Source organism: Scyliorhinus canicula, chromosome 19 (assembly GCF_902713615.1).
Source record: "Scyliorhinus canicula chromosome 19, sScyCan1.1, whole genome shotgun sequence".
NCBI classification, from domain to species: domain Eukaryota; kingdom Metazoa; phylum Chordata; class Chondrichthyes; order Carcharhiniformes; family Scyliorhinidae; genus Scyliorhinus; species Scyliorhinus canicula.
The window spans coordinates 99,249,817-99,269,544 of NC_052164.1; the positions used below are offsets into that span (position 1 = coordinate 99,249,817).

Genomic DNA, 19,728 nt, shown 5'->3' on the forward strand with positions numbered 1-19,728 from the left:
TTGCTTTCAAAGCCAGCGGTTTAGCCCTGTGCTAAACAGCCCCGAGAAGTAGGAGTACTTCGCAACACAGATCACAGTGGTTCCACAAAACAATTCACTGCCACCTTCTGAATCGATCATTCATATAAAGCAATCTTTTATGCATCATAGTATTCTAGTCCATTATAGCGGTGTCTAAGCAATGCTAAAAGCAACATTACCTCGCATAGGAACGACAGGTAATTGATTTGGCAGTAGAACTATGTTGCTTTGAAGAGCAGTGCACCAGCCACTTGTTGTATTCAGAGAGATCCTATTGACAGATGCAAGCATTAGAAGGACAACAGAACAAGCCACAAATGTAAAAGCTCTACTGGCAGGTGAAACTCACCCCACAATTACTGAGCATGAGTCGAGTTTCCACCTGGTAAACCTAGTTCCTATAACGGTGGGCTCAGTGAGGTATATTCAAGATGATGGACAAACACATGAAGGAGAAAGGAATAGAAATATATGCTGATAAAGTGAGATAAAAAGGGGTGATAGGAACCTGTATGGACATAAACACTAACATTGACCAGTTGGACTGAATGACCTGTTTCATTTCTGTAAATCCTATGTAAACCTAACATCTTAAAGAAAAAAAAGGATAGAGGATTGGAGAGGGAATTACGCAATCCTCAGAGGATTTAAGGACTGGAAGAGGTTATAGAGATAGAGAAGGGCAAGACCATGGAGACATTTGAGCTTGAGATTTAGCTGGTGATTAGATAAATGCAAAGGCTTACACAGGGTGAATGAAAACAGTTTGAATCTATCCTCCTCCCTTGTTCCATATCATTCAAAACATGTAGATACCAAGATCTGGATTCTCCGCAGCCCCACACCAAAATCGCATTTGGCGTGGGGACAGAGAATCATATTTCCCTACGGAATCGGGCCCGGCGCCGCTCCGGCAATTCTACGGGCCCCGAATATCCGCACGGCTGGGGGGCCATTGCAAGATGCCTGCCCAGCGAACCTCCACTCCCAAGGGGCCGAACTCCCGACAATGTGGAACTGACAGGGTATGGCCGGTCGGGACTCTCGCGTGGCGGCTGCGGACTCAGACCGCGGCCACTCTGGTGTGGAGCGGGAGGGATCTGGCAATGGGGGAGGGGGGGCCTTATGGGCGGCCAGGGGAGGGATCGGGCCTGATGGCTCTTTGGGCCTGTAGCCGATCCGGGGAGCCTAGTTTGTTTGTGTGGGTCCGCAGTCCGAGTCCGCCATGGCGCTCGGCGTGGCCGCTGGAGGTGTGGGCGTGTGAAGAATGTATCAGTTTGATCACGTTATACAATGGCATAACAAATTGCCAACAATCCATGGTTTATCTATAAATGCCGAGGCAGAATGTATTGTCTACTCTTACCACTTGCCCAATGAGCTGGAATCCAGTTGGCAGCTTCATTCCAAACACTGTGGTTCCAGCCTTGTTAATGAGCCATTCCTGAAATAAAAGACCAACGGAAATATTGAGGTTTCAAACATCACTATCAAAGAGGACACTAGTTTCATGTAATACGGAAAGAGCCTTTTTGTGGTTTGAAGCAGTCATTAAAGCCCATCCAATTTCCTTGTGATTTGATTTGATTTATTTTGATTTATTATTGTCACATGTATTACAGTGAAAAGTACTGTTTCTTGCATGCTGCACAAACAATGCATAGCGTACATAGGGAAGGAAGGAGAGACTGTAGAATGTAATGTTACAGTTATAGCAAGGTGTAGAGAAAAAAATAAACTTAATACGAGGTAGGTCCATTCAAAATCTGATGGCAGTAGGGAAGAAGCTGTTCTTGAGTCGGTTGGTACGTGACCTCAAACTTTGGTATCTTTTTCCTGACGGAAGAAGGTGGAAGGGAGTATGTCCGGGGTGCGTGGTGTCCTTAATTATGCTGACTGCCTTTCTGAGACAGCAGGAATTATAGATAAAGTCAATGGATGGGAGGCTGGTTTGCGTGATGGACTGGGCTACATTCACGACCTTTTGTAGTTTCCTGCGGTCTTGGGCAGAGCAGGCTCCATACCAAGCTGTGATACAACCAGAAAGAATGCTTTCAATGGTGCATCTGTAGAAGTTGGTGAGGGTCATAGCTGACATGCCAAATGTCCTTAGTCTTCTGAGAAAGTAGTCGTTGGTGGGCTTTCTTAACTATAGTGTCGGCATGGGGGGACCAGGACAGGCTGTTGGTGATCTGAGACTGTACACCTAAGAACTTGATGCTCTCAATCCTTTCTACTTCGTTCCCATTGATGTAGACACTATGCTTCCTGAAGTCGATGGCAATCTCCTTCGTTTTGTTGACATTGAGGGAGAAATTATTGTCGTTGCACCAGTTCACCAGATTCTCTCTCATTCCTGTACTCTGTCTCGTCATTGTTTGAAATCTGACCCACTAAGGTGGTGTCATCAGCAAATTTGAAAATCGAGTTGGAGGGGAATTTGGCCACACAGTCATAGGTGTATAAGGAGTATAGTAGGGGGCTGAGGACACAGCCTTGTGGGGCACCGGTGTTGAAGATGATCGTGGAGGAGGTGTTGTTGCCTATCTTTACTGATTGTGGCCTGTAGGTTAGAAAGTTCAGGATCCAGTCGCAGAGGGAGGAGCTGAGGCCAAGGCGTTTGGAGATGGGTTTCGTAGGAATGATGGTATTGAAGCATGTGTGGGCAGCACGGTAGCACAGTGGGTAGCAGCGGGAGGCTGGAGTTGATTCGTGCCGTGACTAATCTTTCGAAGCACTTCATGATGATGGATGTCAGAGCCACTGGACGATAGTCATTAAGGCACACTGCCTGACTTATTTTGGTGCAGAGATGATGGTCGTCTTCTTGAAGCAGTTAGGGACCTCAGATTGTTGTAAAGAGAGGTTGAAGATGTCTGCGAATACCCCCGCTAGCTCATCCGGGTACCCCATCTGGCCCAGTGGCTTTCCGTGGGTTGACCTTCGAGAAGGCTGCTCTGATGTCTGCAGTGGTGATCTCAGATACAAATTCATCCGCGGCTTCTGGGGTGGAGGGCTCGCTCTCGCTGACCTCTTGTGAAATCATTCATCGTCTCTGCTTTTGGCACCCTCATCGGCAGCAAGTTCTAGATGGTGAGTACATCAGGAAGCATGAAAACAGTGACATAAAAAGGCCCAAAATAACGGTTTCTGTCTTTCCTGTAGTAGGATTAGGTTTCCTCCTTTGCAATATTAGGACTAAGCAATTCCAGAACAGAGCAGATTTGGCCAATAAGGAAAGGTGAGTGGCTGGCAAGCCATGGCTCAGTGCATGCCATTCTGAATCAGATGGTTGTGAGGTCAAGCCCCATTTCAGAAATTTGAGCAACAAAATCCAGGCTGACACTCCAAGTGGAAACTGTTGTCTTCGGGAGAGACATTAGATTATGGCTCCATTTACTCTCTCAGGTGGATGTAAAAGACCCAACAACAAGTTCCCACAAATAGTAATGTGATAATGACCAGATAATGGGTGCGATTTTCCCAAAAGGGAACAAAGAAGAGCAGGCATGTTCTCCCCAGTGTCCTTGCTAATATTTATCCCTCGCTGCGCAGGGAATGGAGCTCGCCACGGCACAGTGTGGTCTTTGAAAGCCGGGAGACCCCACTCCTGGGATTTACCCGTGCACGCAATGCCTCACGAGATTCAACGCAATCTCGTAAAACGTTGCGGTTTTTAACCCACCCACAATGGGCGGGATCACCTTTTGGCAGATCTGCATATTAGAATGAGACAGCTAGTCTGACTCTAAATGTGCAGATTCCCGAGGTTTCAATCCCTTCGTCTCAGAGATCTCGGGTGAGTACCATTTGGTACTTGTGTGGGTCTCCCAAGAGATCGGTGGCCCTGGCCCTGCTTGAACCACCTGGATACCCTGGCAGTGCCAGCCTGGCACCTTGGCATTGCCATGTGGGTGCCAGCCTGGCACTGCCAAGGTGCCCAGGTGGCACTGTCAGGGTACCAAACGGCATACGCAGTCGGGCTGGGATTACCCAGCGTGTGTTGGGGCTGGGGGCGGGGGGGGAGGTAGGGATTGTTTTGATCTAAAAGTAGCATCCTGATCTCTCGCTACAATGGGGAGTTCCGGTGAGTGGAACTTAACCCACTGTACAATGGGGCTGTATGCGGCCTCGGCCGTGCATTCCCCGTTCAAGCCCCTCACCCGTTGAATATTTATGTATTTCCCAGCACTGCGAGTGCCATGAAACATGCAGCTCAACATGCCCGCGAGGGGACTTTGTTCCCTTTTGGGAAAATCGCACCCATTATCTGCTCATTATCACATTACTATTTGTGGGAACTTGCTGTGTGAAAATTGACTGCAGCATTTCCTATCACAATATTTGGGTGTAAAGCACTTGTCCAGGGATCACAAAACATGGTACTGAATTGCCTCTGCAAGTCTTCTTCTCCCTTAAATATCTGAAATTATCAGACTGAAAATGCCAAATCATTTTGGACAAACTGTCTCTCAAATTAAAGTATGACTATCACTGTATACACAAGTGATCAGTATTGCATAAATGTTTGGCTTATCCTCTGGCAAAATCCTAAAGTCATTCCTCCCTATCTCGGTATCCTCCTCCAGCCCAATAAGCCTTCAAGACCTCTGCGGCCCTCTAATTCTGGCCTTATGCATAACCCCAAATTTAATTAGCCTCCTGTTGGCGGCCATGCCCGAAGACTGCCTTGTGCCAAACTCTGGAATTCCCTCAACCTCTCTGCCTCTCCTCCTTTAAGTGGCTCTTCAAAAACCAACACCTTTGAGCAAATCTTTGGTCATATGCCCCAATAATTCTTTACGTGGTTCGGTGTCAAATTTTGCCTGGTAAAGCTCCAGTGGGACCTTTAAATACATTCTAGTTGATATGAAAATACAAGTTGCTGTTGCCATAGAGGTGCAAAATGAGCAAAGAAACCAGCATTTGGAAGAAATTTGGTACTATTCAGGATACTTGTTAATGCAGAGAAAAATGACACTGTCATTTTATCAATTACAACACTCAGTAAGGTTTTATTGGATGTAAAGAAGATGTTTCCAATTGTGGGGAAGTTGAAAACTAACGGTTAATTAATATACGGCTGCACTAATAAATCAAGTAGGGAATTCAGGAGAAACTTATTTACCTAGAGAGCAGTTAGAATGTGAAACTTGCGACTCGAGGTGAATAACATGGAAGTATTTGAGGAGAAGCTGGATAAGCGAGAAAGGAATAGAATGATCTGGTGTTAGGTGAGATGAAGAAGAGAGAACTATTTAGTTATCCTCTGTTCATTCAGAGCTACACCAAAGTGGCAGACGTCGACAACAGTTCCACTCAATTTTAACAGAGAAAGTTTTCTCACCATGTACTTCCCAAGCCCTCGATCCTCGACCAGTGGATAATGCTTCAAATATTCCCCCAGAGTTGGCAGCGTCTTGTTTTGGAAACAATAAAAGACAACACTCGCAAGCCTCGATTCTGTGACATCTGCAGAGGGCTTCTCATAAAACTTGGTGATTCTGAAAGAAGGCAATCTTAAGTATCTGCTGCTGCTCGGAAGACAGCATACGCGAATAGACCAGTAAGTACATTAATAAACCTGTGGGGATCCACTGGAGATTTCAAGCAGCAAAAGAAAATGTTTCAGAGATTCATCAGAGAGCTAGTGCAGAGCTTAAGGTCTTTAAGGTTCCGCAGAGCCCAAAACCAGAAGGCCGCAGTTAGAGGATAGAGTGGAATCACGACGATTTCTGATGTTTGTTTTGGCAATGATGAGAACATTCCTGAGAAATCTCAGCTCAGTAAAGACCATTCACCCATTGCTGATGCTAGCTCTGCATTGAAGCAAACAATTCTGATTTCTACATTCTTCCTCTGCATCTGTATTATGTCCATTTTGGGGTAACACCTTTTAAGAAGACTTAGAGAGGCTGCACAGCAGACTCACTAATAATGGTACCACGGATACAGGATTTGAATATGAACTCATTCAAGGCTCTCCTAACTCCAATAAAGTCCCGTTCACCTATCACCCCAGTGCTCACTAATCCACGTTGCCTTCCAGTACAGCAATGCACAAATTTTAAAATTTCTTCTTTGGTTTCAAATCTCTCCAGTGACATGCCCCCCGATTTCTAGTTCCAGTCACATAACCTTTCAAGGACTCTGCGCACCTCCATTTCTGACATCCTGCTCATCCCCGATTTTAACTTCTCCACATATAGTGACCACACCTTCGACTGTTTAGCTCCTAAACTCTGGATTTCTCTCTCTCGAGGCCTTTCTACTTATCGACATTTCTATTTTTCTTCAGATGTTCCTCAAAGCCTATCTCTTTAGTCAAACTCAATCACCCGTCTGGTACCTCTTTACATGGTTCAGTGTTAAATTTTAAGAACACTCCTGAAGCACCTGGGGACGTTTTACTATTTTGTAAGATGCTATACAAATACAGGTTGTTGGTGCAGAGAAAGGAGAAGATACGACTGTTATCCTCAGAGGAGAGAAGGTTAAGGGGAGATCATGAATGATATTTCCAGTGGCAGAAGGGTCAGTAACCAGAGAATACAGATTTAAAGTAATTGGTAAAAGAACAAGAGGTGGAAGAGGAAAGGAAATTCAATAAATAATTGAAGGGGAACAATTTTCAGGATTATTGGAAGAAGACAGTGAATTGGAAAGCCTTTACAAAGAGCTGATGCAGTTATGATGGACCGAGTGGCCTCTTCAGTGCTGTATCATTCTATGGGTGGCATGACATATGGCGGAAGACTGGACAACTCAGTGAATAACCTTTTCCAATTAAGAACATACCTGTGAGTAATGGGGCAGACCTCAACGATTCCGCGAGATTCAGTCTTCCCTCCTGCTTCCATTTCATAGTAAATGGCCAGTTCACCCTTCTGTCGGCGGACATACAAAAATGTGATAATGTTAGCCTTTTAGAAGTACATTCTAAAAGTTACTTGGATTAGTCACAAGTCAGTTGTGTCTCATCTGGTAGTACTCTGGCCTGTCAAATTCTCTGAATCGGTGAATTCTCTGCCAGCGATATTCTCCGTTCTGGCGGCAGCGCACCCATGCCTATGGGTTTCCTGGTGGTGTGGGATGGCCACAATGGAAATCCCATTGGCCGGTTGTCAGAACAGATGCCGCAATTCTCTAATAATGGGGCTATGTCCCCCACGCCGGCATGAAAAGCGGTGCCAAACACTCCGGCGTCAACGGTCCCCTACAATGGGGAATGCTCCCCTTCCTAGGGGGCTAGGTTGGCGCTGGAGTGGTCCCCGCAGCTCCAGCCGGCGTGGAACGGCCCGCACGAGTTCGCGCATGCACGGAATGGTCGGCGTGATTCAGCGCATGCGCGGGGGTACCCTTCTCCGCGCCGGGCCCCGGACAATATGCCGGAGACCTACAGGGGCCCTGCGCGGAGTAAAATAGGCCCCCATGGAACCAGCCCGCCTGCCGATCAGTAGGCCCCGATCGCCGGCCAGGCCACCCTGGGGGCCCCTCCCGGGGTGGGATCCACCAGACCCACCCCTTCCATGACGGCCCTCGCAGGTTCACCTTCCAGGTCCCGCCGTGTGGGACCTGAGTAGCCCACGCCGGCGGGAGCCGGCCAAACCCGTTGGCCACTTGGCCCATCAGGGCCCGGAGAATCGCCAGGGGGCATGGGGGGGGGGGGGGGGGGTGCGCTGCCAACGGCCCCCGGCCGGCGCGGCGGGAATCCCACGGGCGCCCGTGAATCGGCGCTGGAGAATGGGCAAGCCAGGGTCGGGGTGGCTGGGCGCGATTCTCGCATCCCCCGGGGATTCTCCGACCTGGCGCCGGATTGGAGAATCACGGCCAGAGAGTATCACTGCCGGCGAGCGCGCCGCCGAGGAACACGTGGCTAGGGAACCGGGGAATCCAGACCAGTGTGTTCAAGTCTACCTCAGAAACTTGGCCACAAAACGTAGACACATCAGTGCTTCACTGTCAGACGTTCCATCTTCCAGATAAGAAGTTAAACTCGGGGCTCTATCTACCTTTCTCGGTGGCTATAAGTGTTATTTTGAAGAAAAGCAGAGGACTTAGCCCTGGTGCCTTCACTAATGTTTGTCCCTGAAGCAACATCCATCACTAAAATGAGCAGATGCTTTGGTTATATCACAGTGCTGTTTGTGAGAACGTGTTGTGTACATGTTAGGTGCCACATTTCAGTGACTTAAGAACATAACATAAGAACTAGGGTTAGGGTTAGGGTTAGGAGTAGGCCATCTGGCCCCTCGAGCCTGCTCCGCCATTCAATGAGATCATGGCTGATCTTTTGTGGACTCAGCTCCACTTTCCGGCCCGAACACCATAACCCTTAATCGCTTTATTCTTCAAAAAACTATCTATCTTATCTTAAAAACATTTACTGAAGGAGCCTCTATTGCTTCACTGGGCAAGAAATTCCATACATTCACAACCCTTTGGGTGAAGAAATTCCTCCTAAATTCAGTCCTAAATCTACTTCCCCTTATTTTGAGGGAATGCCCCCTAGTTCTGCTTTCACCCGCCAGTGGAAACAACCTGTCCGCATCTATTCTATCTATTCCCTTCATAATTTTATATGTTTCTATAAGATCCCCCCTCATCCTTCTAAATTCCAATGAGTACAGCCCCAGTCTACTCAACCTCTCCTCGTAATCCAACCCCTTCAGCTCTGGGATTAACCTAGTGAATCTCCTCTGCACACCCTTTCTCAAGTAAGGAGACCAAAACTGAACACAATACTCCAGGTGTGGCCTCACTAACACCTTATACAATTGCAGCATAACCTCCCTAGTCTTAAACTCCATCCCTCTAGCAATGAAGGACAAAATTCCATTTGCCTTCTTAATCACCTATTGCACCTGTCAACCAACGTTTTGCGACTCATGCACTAGCACACCCAGGTCTCTCTGCACAGCAGCATGTTTTAATATTTTATCATTTAAATAATAATCCCCTTTGCTGTTATTCCTACCAAAATGGATAACCTCACATTTGTCAACATTGTATTCCATCTGCCAGACCCTAGCCCATTCACTTAACCTATCCAAATCCCTCTGCAGATTTCCAGTATCCTCTGCACTTTTCGCTTTACCACTCATCTTAGAAGTGGACTTCACTTCAAAAAATACATCATTGGCTGTAAAGGACTTTGTAAGTTCATGAGATCATGGAGGATGCTATATGATTGCAAGTTCTCTCTTCTCACTCATCTAGTTCAATATAAAAAAAACTATTATGCAAAGTAGCTGTGCACTTTTCTGACATGCCCCACACTGAAGAGTACAGAGGGCTATTGAATTGACGCATTTTCAGAATGGTGCTCTCCGGATGATAGCCTCTAAATTCAGCTGGGCTATGGGAATATTAAGCTAAATTGGGTGTTGGACTTGGTGGGGAAGTAAGTTATCAAAGAGGGGCTTATTATTCTCGTCCCCCCTTTCCTCATTGACATACTCTTCTCTTGCTTAGGGAAATGGGATCCTGGTCTTTTGTGGGGCTAGCATTGTGCAGGATTCTCCCATTATATTTACTCACTCTCCAAACAGGCAGATTTCCTCAAACCCTTAACTGGACCCACAACTTTTACCAAGTTAACCCTCTCTTCCCACCAACCCCATAAAATGCGACATAAATGCTGCCGGTGATGTTTATAATTTTACAGGCTGTAAAATGAGAAGCCAAAGAAAACAGAAGTGGAGAAATAGCCTCCGGCTTTGGAACAGTAAAAAGCAAAGAGCGTGACTAACAGGAAAATTAATGAGAAGTTTGTTGTGGTCAGACACACAGCTACGATCTCAGGAAAGAAGTGTGAACTATTAGAATTAATATTGTATTCTGCTTATGCTCATCTTGAATAAGAAATCAGTCAAACCCTGCTATCTCTGTAATAAGAGCTTTGACATGTTCTCACCTTGAATGCTGATGCCACCAAGATTTTTTTTTTAAGATAAAACATATCTTGATTTTTCACAAAAACTTGGATAAAGATGTATTTCTTGATTGAGGTGGGCATGGTCAGTGTCGGAGGAAGAGTGTATAGAACACAGATAGCCCAATAAAGCAGATGTATCAATGCAGTGGTTTCCTAACCTCTACTGTGCAGCTATGGAATTTGGATTCACAGACCATTTGCAGTGCTTCCCTGTCCTTCACACCATCCAGAACTTATTCTGTGCTGTAAATTGTCCCACAATTCCATCCTAAGATCACCTGGAAACTGCACTAGGCCATCAACTGATTTGCTTTACTCCACATGAACAATATTACCTAGTCTAAGGGCGGAATTTTCCTATTTTGAGATGAAGTGCAGTGATGGACAACAGTGCCTTTCCCACTAGCCAGAAAGGTGGGATCCTGCGACATATTCTGTGCTTGGAACTACATTAATTATACACTGGTGAGTTCCCTTCCGCCTCTCCTGGCGGACTGGCAGCTGATTCATCCGTCCATGTCAGCTGACAGGTTTGAAAGTCCCAGCACTATATTGAAAAGAAACAGTCCAACACTTTTTCCAGCCATCTGTCTTCACCAGACCGTGTAGGATGTCAGCAACCCATAGAACATAGAACATACAGTGCAGAAGGAGGCCATTTGGCCCATCGAGTCTGCACCGACCCACTTAAGCCCACAATTTCACCCTATCACCCGTAACCCAATAACTCCTCCTAACCTTTTTGGACACTAAGGGCAATTTAGCATCGTAAATCCACCTAACCTGCACGTCTTTAGACTGTGGGAGGAAACCGGAGCACCCGGAGGAAACCCACGCAGACACGGGGAGAATGTACAGACCCGCACAGACAGTGACCCAGCAGGGAATCGAACCTGGGACCCTGGCGCTGTGAAGTCACAGTGCTAGCCACTTTTGCTACCGTGCTGCCCAAAGATGGTGTTATAAGACTTCTCTTTAAGGTAAGCCAAGTAGTTTTTTACTTAAACCCAGAGCAGGGTTTAAACAGAATAAAGAAAGAAGAATCAAGCGGTTCTGACTGACCTTAAACTTAAAGAACTTGAGAACTTCAGCTATATCAAAGTTCAGATCTTCACACAGCATATCGCCAGCAACCTGGAAGTACATGAAGACGGTGGTGAGTCAGGTCAGCGACCTGGAAGTACATGAAGACTGGTGAGACAGGGTCACCAGGGCTATTGAGCATCAACAAATGATCTTCAATGAAACAACACATACCACCATGACATCATCATTGAACCTCTTACTCCTGACCACCAACTCCAAGTCGGCAGCTGCGCCCAATTGCGTTTTGTTGGTCGTCGAACCATCGTTAATAATGTTTTCCACCGGAAAATCATTGGCAGTTGCCCATCGCTCATAGTATTTGTACCTATATGTGAAAAGTTAACAGTCAAATTCAAATCCAAACTAGATCAACAGTGCCCAATGCATCTCCATCACACATACAGCTTGCCACACAAGACCTCACTTTTTTTAATGAAAGCATTTTTTAATCAAAGGGGGCAGCATGGTGGCACAGTGGTTAGCACTGTTACCTCACAGCTCCAGGAGCCTGGGTTCATCCATGACACCTGGTCCCCACTTGTAAATACTTATACTAATTCACACCGACGAGACTTCTTCCTAAGAGGGATGGAGCATGAAGTGTCCAAGCTGTCAATGATTTTAAAATCCTTTGATTTTGCATTGAACTGCCAGCGTGGGGCGTAAAGATCGATATCGTCGCCAGCGAGCGACCGGAACATTGGCGTCAAACACAAAATGGATTTTTTTCCATTTCATGCAATTCTCCACCCGATTTCAGTTCTCACCTCTGGTGTCGCGAAGCGGTGAAACCAGCCCAAGATCATTACATCCACCTCTGACTCTCACTCCAGTTATAGTTGTCATACCTTCTCACTCTTTCCTTGGAGTCTGAAGTGGTGGAAGGATTCAGATATACCTCCATGGTCAGAACCATTCTTATTTTAGCCAATAGGAGTGTTAGCCGTGTGCTCCACCTGAGTGTTCAGTTTTTAACTCCCTTTACCATGGCACTACACTTGTTTCGAAGCTGTTCATTGCTAATGTTTTCCAGGTCTGATGGAAGAATGTTGACTTGAAACATCAACTGTTTCTCTCTGCAGATGCTGTCTAACCTGCTGAGTCTTTCCAGCATTTTCTGTTTTGATTTCAGATTTCTAACATCAACTGTATTTCTCTTCAGTTTAATTGACTATGTGCTGCTTTGCCATTTGCCTCAATAGTAAACGTACTTACTTGTCTGCATTTGTGACGAGGTAGACTTCATTGAAGAGTTGTCGCCTGCAAACAATGCAGAAAACATAACGATATATGATAGGGCAAAGTAATTCCTTACAATGAAACAGATAGAAGGAAGAAAGAATTTGCATTTCACTGCCTCGGGATGGCTTATCTTACAGCAATGTAATTACTGTCTGCAGTGCAGTCACTTTATACTGTGGGAAGCACAGCAGCTAATTTGCATACAGTGAGAATCCAGAAACAACAATGAGGTAAATAACTAACAATACTCTGTTTTTGTAATGATAATGAGAAATATTGGCACTGGGTATAATTCCTCTACTCTTCATTGAAATAGTCCCATGGGAACTTTTATGTATATGCAAGGAGGGAGGCGGGGCCACATGTTTCACATTTCATCTAAAAGATGGCTCATCCGATTCGGGTTGGCATCCCTTGAGGATTGGTCTCTAGACTCACCAGGAATTGAAGGTCAGTCTCCAGGATACTGCTGTGTGCAAAATCATTTGGGACATTAAAAGGCGTTTTCTTTTGTCATTTTCTGTGAACATTTTTTCTTTACTAGATATAGGAATATTGGAAAGCGGGGGGGGTGGGGGGGGGTGTTGTTTGGCTGACAGTAAACTGCATCCAATTGGGTAATGAGCTTTTGTTTTCTAATTGGTGTAGGAAGGTAATGCATCGCAAGCATGGCCGTGTGGGTCGGCACACGGGGAGAGTGAGGCAGGCCATGTGGTGAAACCTCCAGGAATACATTTAATCACAGTTGGCAACTCTACCTCCAATAGTTCAACACACCTCAGGGCATCACCAGCCTAGAATTTGAGCTCTGCAGCGGGATTCTCCGACCCCCCCCCCCCCCCCGTCGGGTCGGAGAATCCCCGGGGGGCAGCGCGATTCCCACCCTGCCACCCCGATGCCAGCTGCCGTATTCTCCGGCGCCAGGTTTTCAGGCGGGGGTGGGGTTCACGCCACGCCAGTCGGGGGCCGTTGTCAGCAGCCCCTCCCCCCCCCCCAGCAATTCTCTGGGTCCCGATGGCCCGAGCGTCCGTCCATTTCTGGGGCACACCGATCTGCGAGCGGGCCTGTGCCGTGGGGGGCACTCCTTCCTTCAGTGCCGGCCTCTGTAGGGATCAGCCATGGGCCCGTGGGAGAAGACAACCCCCTGCGCATGCGGCAGAATACGCCGGCCCTCCGGCGCATGCACTAACTTGCACAGTCCCTTTGGCGCCAGCTGGCGCGGTGCCAACCCCTCCACTGTCCACCTAGCCCCCAGAAGTGCGGAGCCGCACTTTCGGGGGCTGTTGACGCTGGTGTGGTTCGCGCCAGTTTTCCCCCCAGCGTGGGGACTTAGTCTCCGGAAAAGAGAATCCCCCCCTGATCTCTGCAGTGGGGTTCAAACCCACATACCCCTGACCCAGAGGTGAGCGTTATATCCACTAAGCTGAAGCTGGCACTGGGCAGCAGGGTAGCACAGTAGATAGCACTGTTGCTTCACAGCACCAGAGTCCCAGGTTCGATTCCCGGCTTGGGTCACTGTCTGTGTGGAGTCTGCACGTTCTCCCTGCGTCTGCGTGGGTTCCTCCGGGTGCTCCGGTTTCCTCCCACCAGTTCCGAAAGACGTGCTTGTTAGGTGAATTGGACATTCTGAATTCTCCCTCCGTGTACCCGAACAGGCGCCGGAATGTGGTGACGAGGGGATTTTCACAGTAACTTAATTGCAATGTAAGACTACTTGTGACAATAAAGATTGTTATTATTAAAAAGAGAAACTGGCTAAACCTCCCTGGACTGACCTGGTTGTTGCTTCTCTTCCTTCACTGTGTAAAGAATGATCTTGAGACAACACATTGAATCAGATCGCCTCTCCTCATTGCACATTTTCTAGTGGTCATGACTCCCCTTCTCACCATCCCCTCATTTCTAATCTTTTATATTACTAATCCTCGCCCAGATATCTTTGTCAGATGAGATTCAACGTTTTAAAAAGTGATACAGAGCATAAACTCTTACAAGTTCGAGCAGGAGCAATAGATACAGCACACTCACATGTTCACAACTTTCCACCAGAAATCCAGAATTTTCTTCCCACCAACTCCTGGTAACAGAGCCTTTGGGATCCCAACTAAGTGGCTGTAGAGGCCCGTGGCTTCATTCTGAAAATAAATTATTCAGGTAACAGCACAGCAGAGCAGGACACGTGATATTTGTTCACTATTTACACAGCGAAAAATAACAGATTAGCACTTGCATTTATATGGTGCCCTTCCTGGCTCAAAAATGTCCTAAATTGCCTTTTTGAAGTGTAGTCAGCGTTGTATGCAACATGGAAACCAATCTGCACACAGCGAGCTCCCACAAACAGCAATCGGAAAATGACTAGATAATGTGTTAGGCAACTGGAAAAGTCCTTTGATCCACTTCAAAAGAATGCCATGGGATTTTATTGTGCTCATCCATGAGGCAAAACAGGGTGTCAGTTTAATGTCTCATTTAAACACAACACAGCTGTCCTTACTACTGTACTGGGATATCAGTCACGGTTTGTTCCCAAGTCTCTGGTATGGGATTTAACAGTAATTGGCAGAAGGATTAGAGGGGAGTTGAGTCATTTTTCACCCAGATGGTGTTGGGTGTCTGGAATTCACTACCTAAAAGAATATCCCCCATTTAACTTGCCACTGCTACGGATCAATAACTGGAAAGTGGGAGTAGGCTAGATCACTCTTTCAGCTGTCACAGGCACAGAGGAGAAAATGGTCTCTTTCTGTGTGTTTGGAAAATGCGAACAGGGTTTCAACTACACGTGGCATAATTACACCATTTTGGAGGGGGCAGAGAATTGTGATTCGGCGTCAAACCAGCTCCCGCCGCGATTTCAGTGCAGGAGCTATTCTCCACTCGATCACCGTTCCTGATTTCGGCCATCAAAGAATCCCACCCCATCATTATTCCTCGTTATGTAAAAACTGCTACAAATCAAGAACAAAAGAGACAAAATGTTACTTTAACATTTTAAAAGTATGTTGCAACTTCCCCGAATGTCCCAAAAGATGTGCTGATCGGTAATCTGGACATTCTGAATTTTCCCTCCGTGTACCCGAACAGGCGCCCAAGTGTGGCGACTAGGGGCTTTTCACAGTAAATTCATTGCAGTGTTAATGTAAGCCAACTTGTGAGAATAAAGATTAACAACAAAAATGTAAATCACAGCATGGATCCTTAAAGCAGAGGCAATAAGCATGTCACATCCCATCTGATCAGTTTATAGTTTGCAACATGCATCAGCCTTTTTGCTTAGCATTATGTATATTTGTGAACGTTACATTTTCCATTCCTGGTGATAATATTTATTTTTGGACCATTACAACAGACAAGTAGCTCCACTCAATCTGGCAGTGTGAAAGGGCACATCTTGCAAGATCATGGTTTTGCAACATCATCAAACAAACAAGTATTTTCAAAAGCAATGATACACTGGTATATCCAGTATATCCAGAAGGGGCTTTTAAAGCAGACCAAGACAGGCCAGCAGCATGGTTCAATTCCCGTACCAGCCTTCCCGAACAGGCGCCGGAATGCGGCGACCTGGGGCTTTTCACAGTAACTTCATTTGAAGCCTACTTGTGACAATAAGCGATTTTCATTTAATTTCATTTCACACTGTAATGATGTTTTTCAAATGCTAACATATTAAATGTGTAATAGGCACAGCCTGTCATTTTAAGATAAAAGGTAATAAAATATCTAAATCTAGATCATTTAAATTTCAATGATTAAAAAGTTGTTTTTGAGGAGTATTTCTTGTTCCTTACGCTTATGAATAATTAGGTCCCCTGGATAGGATAATCAATTGAGTCTGATAACTAGTTTTGGAATTGGTCCTGGGGCAGGTGTAGGTTATAACCTGTGAGAAATGCTATGTTTGATTGAATACTGTAACCAGGACAGCAGCATGATGCACCTCCTGTGAGACGCCATTATGGGTACATTATATGGCAGTAAATACTACACTTAATGCAGAGGTCTTGTGGTGCAGTAGGCAGCTGCCTCTGAGCTGGAAGCTCTGGGTTTGAGTCCCACCCCAGGACTCGACAGTCAAGCAAGATGCATTCATAACGTGGCCAATAGGTTGTGTATTGGCCTTCAAAATCATTCCAATACCAATGACAGGTGGGAAGATTGGATGAGATTCCTGGTCAGCCACGCTTGATGCTGATGACAAGGTGGTGAAGTTACTCACTCCAGGAAAAAAAACTAGCTATGGAAATAGATGAAAGTCTATCTCGTGCTGCGCTACAAGGTGCAAGAAAAGAAACAACTACACTTAATAACCTGATGAAATAGACAGGTCTGGAACACTCCATATTACTACATCACTTGGACAGGCTCCAGACCAACAGCCTAAAAACACAATGTTCAAAGGACCATTATAGGTGTACAGAAAATAACAAGAGATCCCTGCAGTTTCCATATTTATCTCTGTCCATCATCACGTCACTATGCTTCTATATTTGTTCACTGATATATGATATTTCTATTGCAATGACAACACTCTACTCCTTAGAATATGTTTTAGATACTGCTATTTCCAACAGGGAGGTCCCCAGTAAAGTTAATGTTTTGAGGGCTTTCAGGAATGTCTCAGTAGTTGAAGAGCATCTTTTGTACAGAAAAGTTTCACAATGACATAGGTAATAGCATGTTGCATTTATCTGGCGCCTTTTACGCAGTAAAATATCCTGAGGCTTTTAACAAAAGCCTAATCAAATAAAATTGATATTGATCCAAAATAGATATTAGGACAGAGCATGGGCGAAATTGTGGATTTCAAGGAATATTGTAAAAGGGGGAGAGAAAGGCAGAGAGGTTTAGGAACTGACTTCCAGAGCTAGGGCCTTTAGCTGAATGGGATATCTAAGGAAAAGGTACAATATCAATGCAAGATGGTTGTTGCTGAGGGAATCGCCTGTTGAGACGTGAATAATTAAAAAGAGCCAGGAGGGTTAGGTAATGGGATTCATTTTGGAGTGCTAAATGTTACAACATTCCTTTTTCTTTACTTGTTATGGGTGCCACTGGCTGGTCCATCACTAATTGACTTTGAGAAGGTGGTGGTGAGATGCCTTCTTGAACTGATGCAGTCTGTGTAGCATAGGTACACGCACAGTGCTGATAGGAAGGGGGTTCCAGGAGTTTGACCCAGTGATATTGAGGAAACAACAATATATTTCCAAGTCAGGATAGTGTGAGTGGGAGAGAGGACTTGCAGGTGGTGGTGGTGTTCCCATGTATCTGCTGCTCTTGCTCTTTTAGGTCAGTGATGGGCAACCTGCAGGCCAGGGTCACATGTGGCCCATCTGAGTTCTGTGTGCGACCCAAGAGAAATTTTGGTGACTGTTGCCCACATGCAGGGTTGCCACATTGTGCTGATTTCTATCCATCTTGGGTTGATTCCCTCCCGGTTTGACTGAAGTGATCCACACGCAAAGCAAGGGCAAGTGAAGTGAGGTGCGTGCTGACTGCTCCCAACATTGACTGTGAGTGCCGTGCGCTCCCTCTGCGTCCAAAATGTAAATATTTATTTTGTTTTTGACATTGATGATAGTTGTATTAGTACATAAATGATTATGTATTTTCTATACCTGGTTATGAAATATTCATCACGTATTAAATGTATTTAATCTTATTCATCATGCACTATGACTTCACAGCGCCAGGGTCCCAGGTTCGATTCCCGGCTTGAGTCACTGTGCGGAGTCTGCACGTTCTCCCTATGTCTGCGTGGGTTTCCTCTGGGTGCGCCAGTTTCCTCCCACATTCCAAAGATGTGCAGGTTAGATGATTGGCCATGATAAGTTGCCCCTAGGTTGGTTAGAGGAGGTTGCAGGGTTACGGGGATAGGGTGAAGGTATGGGGTTAAGTCGGGTGCTCTTTCCAAGAGCTGATGCAGACTTGATGGGCCGAATAGCCTCCTTCTGCACTGTAGGTTCTATGTTTGTATGTTCTATGTTCTAAATGCCAAATGTTCTTTCTAGTAATGATTTGGCTGCTACAATGGTCTATAAACCGCGGTGACAAAAGAGTGTCAGTGAACCTTGTCCTATGTAGCAGAGTGGCCTCTGTTATGAATCAATTGTCAATAAGAATTTACAGGGAGGAAATTTGGCGGCCACAGCCATAATCCCGCCTCCTGTTGCCTTTGGACTTGGTCACAAGAGTTCGAGCAACGCGGACTGCTGCTAAATTTTCAAACACCTTTCCCTAAAATATTTCAGAATCCTCCTGGGTCCCAGGCCCCTGGCGAGGGAATCGTGTTTACAGTAAAATTGCACCTCAGCCGCTGACGTTGACGGGACGTGTGACTGTCAGGCCTAAGAAGCGTTGTGGAGAAGTCCACATCCAAAATCCAAACATTGGCATCGGCTCCCCTGAATCCTGATCCGAACAGACACCGGTTACCCGAGGAACCTTGAATGAAGCAAGAGACGCAGGCGGAGCTCTCAATGCGTTCAAAACAAAAGCAATGTTGGTAAAAGCGAGTTATTCACCTTGATCTCGCTCTCCAGCAGGGTCCCATGTCCAGCCACTAGAAGTACACAGATCATTAGGGCGACCGCAGGAACCGCCTGGGCTGCAAGTCAATGAAACTGACTCCTGTAAACTTGCAACAATTCCAAGTTCGCTTTTCAAAGACTATCGCCGCTACACTCATTTGCGCGGCGTCCTTACATCACAACTTACAGGAGGAGCTATTCTGCTAGACCAGGATTACACCTTCAACTCTTCCTACATGTGCTGCCTTGTGTTCTGTGTCTCTTTGCCAAAGCTCCTGTGTAATTAATGTAACAAGCTCTCTGATCATTGAAAGGGACCCGGGGGGGGGGGGGGTGTAGGGGAGCGGAGAAACCAACCCGGAGAAAGTGAACACAGTTCACATTTCACTCCTGACGACGCCAAGCTGAAACAGGCACAACACATCCCAGAACTGGGAAACTTGGGCTTTTTCTCCTTGGAGCAAGAGAGGATTTGATCGAGGTACTCAAACTCATGAAACGTTTGAAAGAATAAATAAGGAAAAACATGTCTCCAGCGACAGAAAGATCTGCAGCCAGAGGAGTTAGATTTAAAGTGATTGACAAGAGAACCAGAGACAATTGGAAACTTTTTTTACACAATGCGTTATTACGATCTGGAATGTGCTGCTTCAAAGGGCAGTGGAAACAGGTTTAATACAGTAGTAACTTTTAAAATAAATTGATGAATACATGAAAGGAAAAATTGTGTAAGCTTATTGGGATAAAGCAACAGAGTGGGGTTAATTAGATAGAGCGGACACAGGCTTGGTGGGCTGAAATGCTCATTCGGTGCTGTATCATTTAATGATTATATGCAGAACTCTGATGAAGGGTTGCACACTATAGGAAGGATGTGATTGCACTGGAGAGGGTGCAGAGGAGATT

General features: G+C 45.9%; 1 protein-coding gene across 1 annotated transcript in view; it reads right to left on the reverse strand.

The window, feature by feature from the left end:
- Positions 1–19,091, reverse strand: part of LOC119953961 (glucuronokinase with putative uridyl pyrophosphorylase) — a 60,166-nt gene extending 41,075 nt beyond the window's left edge. The window contains exons 1-9 of the mRNA XM_038778683.1: positions 18,817–19,091; positions 14,315–14,421; positions 12,260–12,304; positions 11,216–11,369; positions 11,021–11,092; positions 6,820–6,908; positions 5,369–5,525; positions 1,388–1,465; positions 201–292 (exon numbers count right to left, since the gene is read on the reverse strand). Of these exons, the coding sequence (XP_038634611.1) occupies positions 201–292; positions 1,388–1,465; positions 5,369–5,525; positions 6,820–6,908; positions 11,021–11,092; positions 11,216–11,369; positions 12,260–12,304; positions 14,315–14,421; positions 18,817–18,873 (851 nt within the window). The 5' untranslated portion in view covers positions 18,874–19,091. The remainder of the gene's footprint in view (positions 1–200; positions 293–1,387; positions 1,466–5,368; positions 5,526–6,819; positions 6,909–11,020; positions 11,093–11,215; positions 11,370–12,259; positions 12,305–14,314; positions 14,422–18,816) is intronic.
- Between the last annotated feature and the right edge of the window lie 637 nt (positions 19,092–19,728).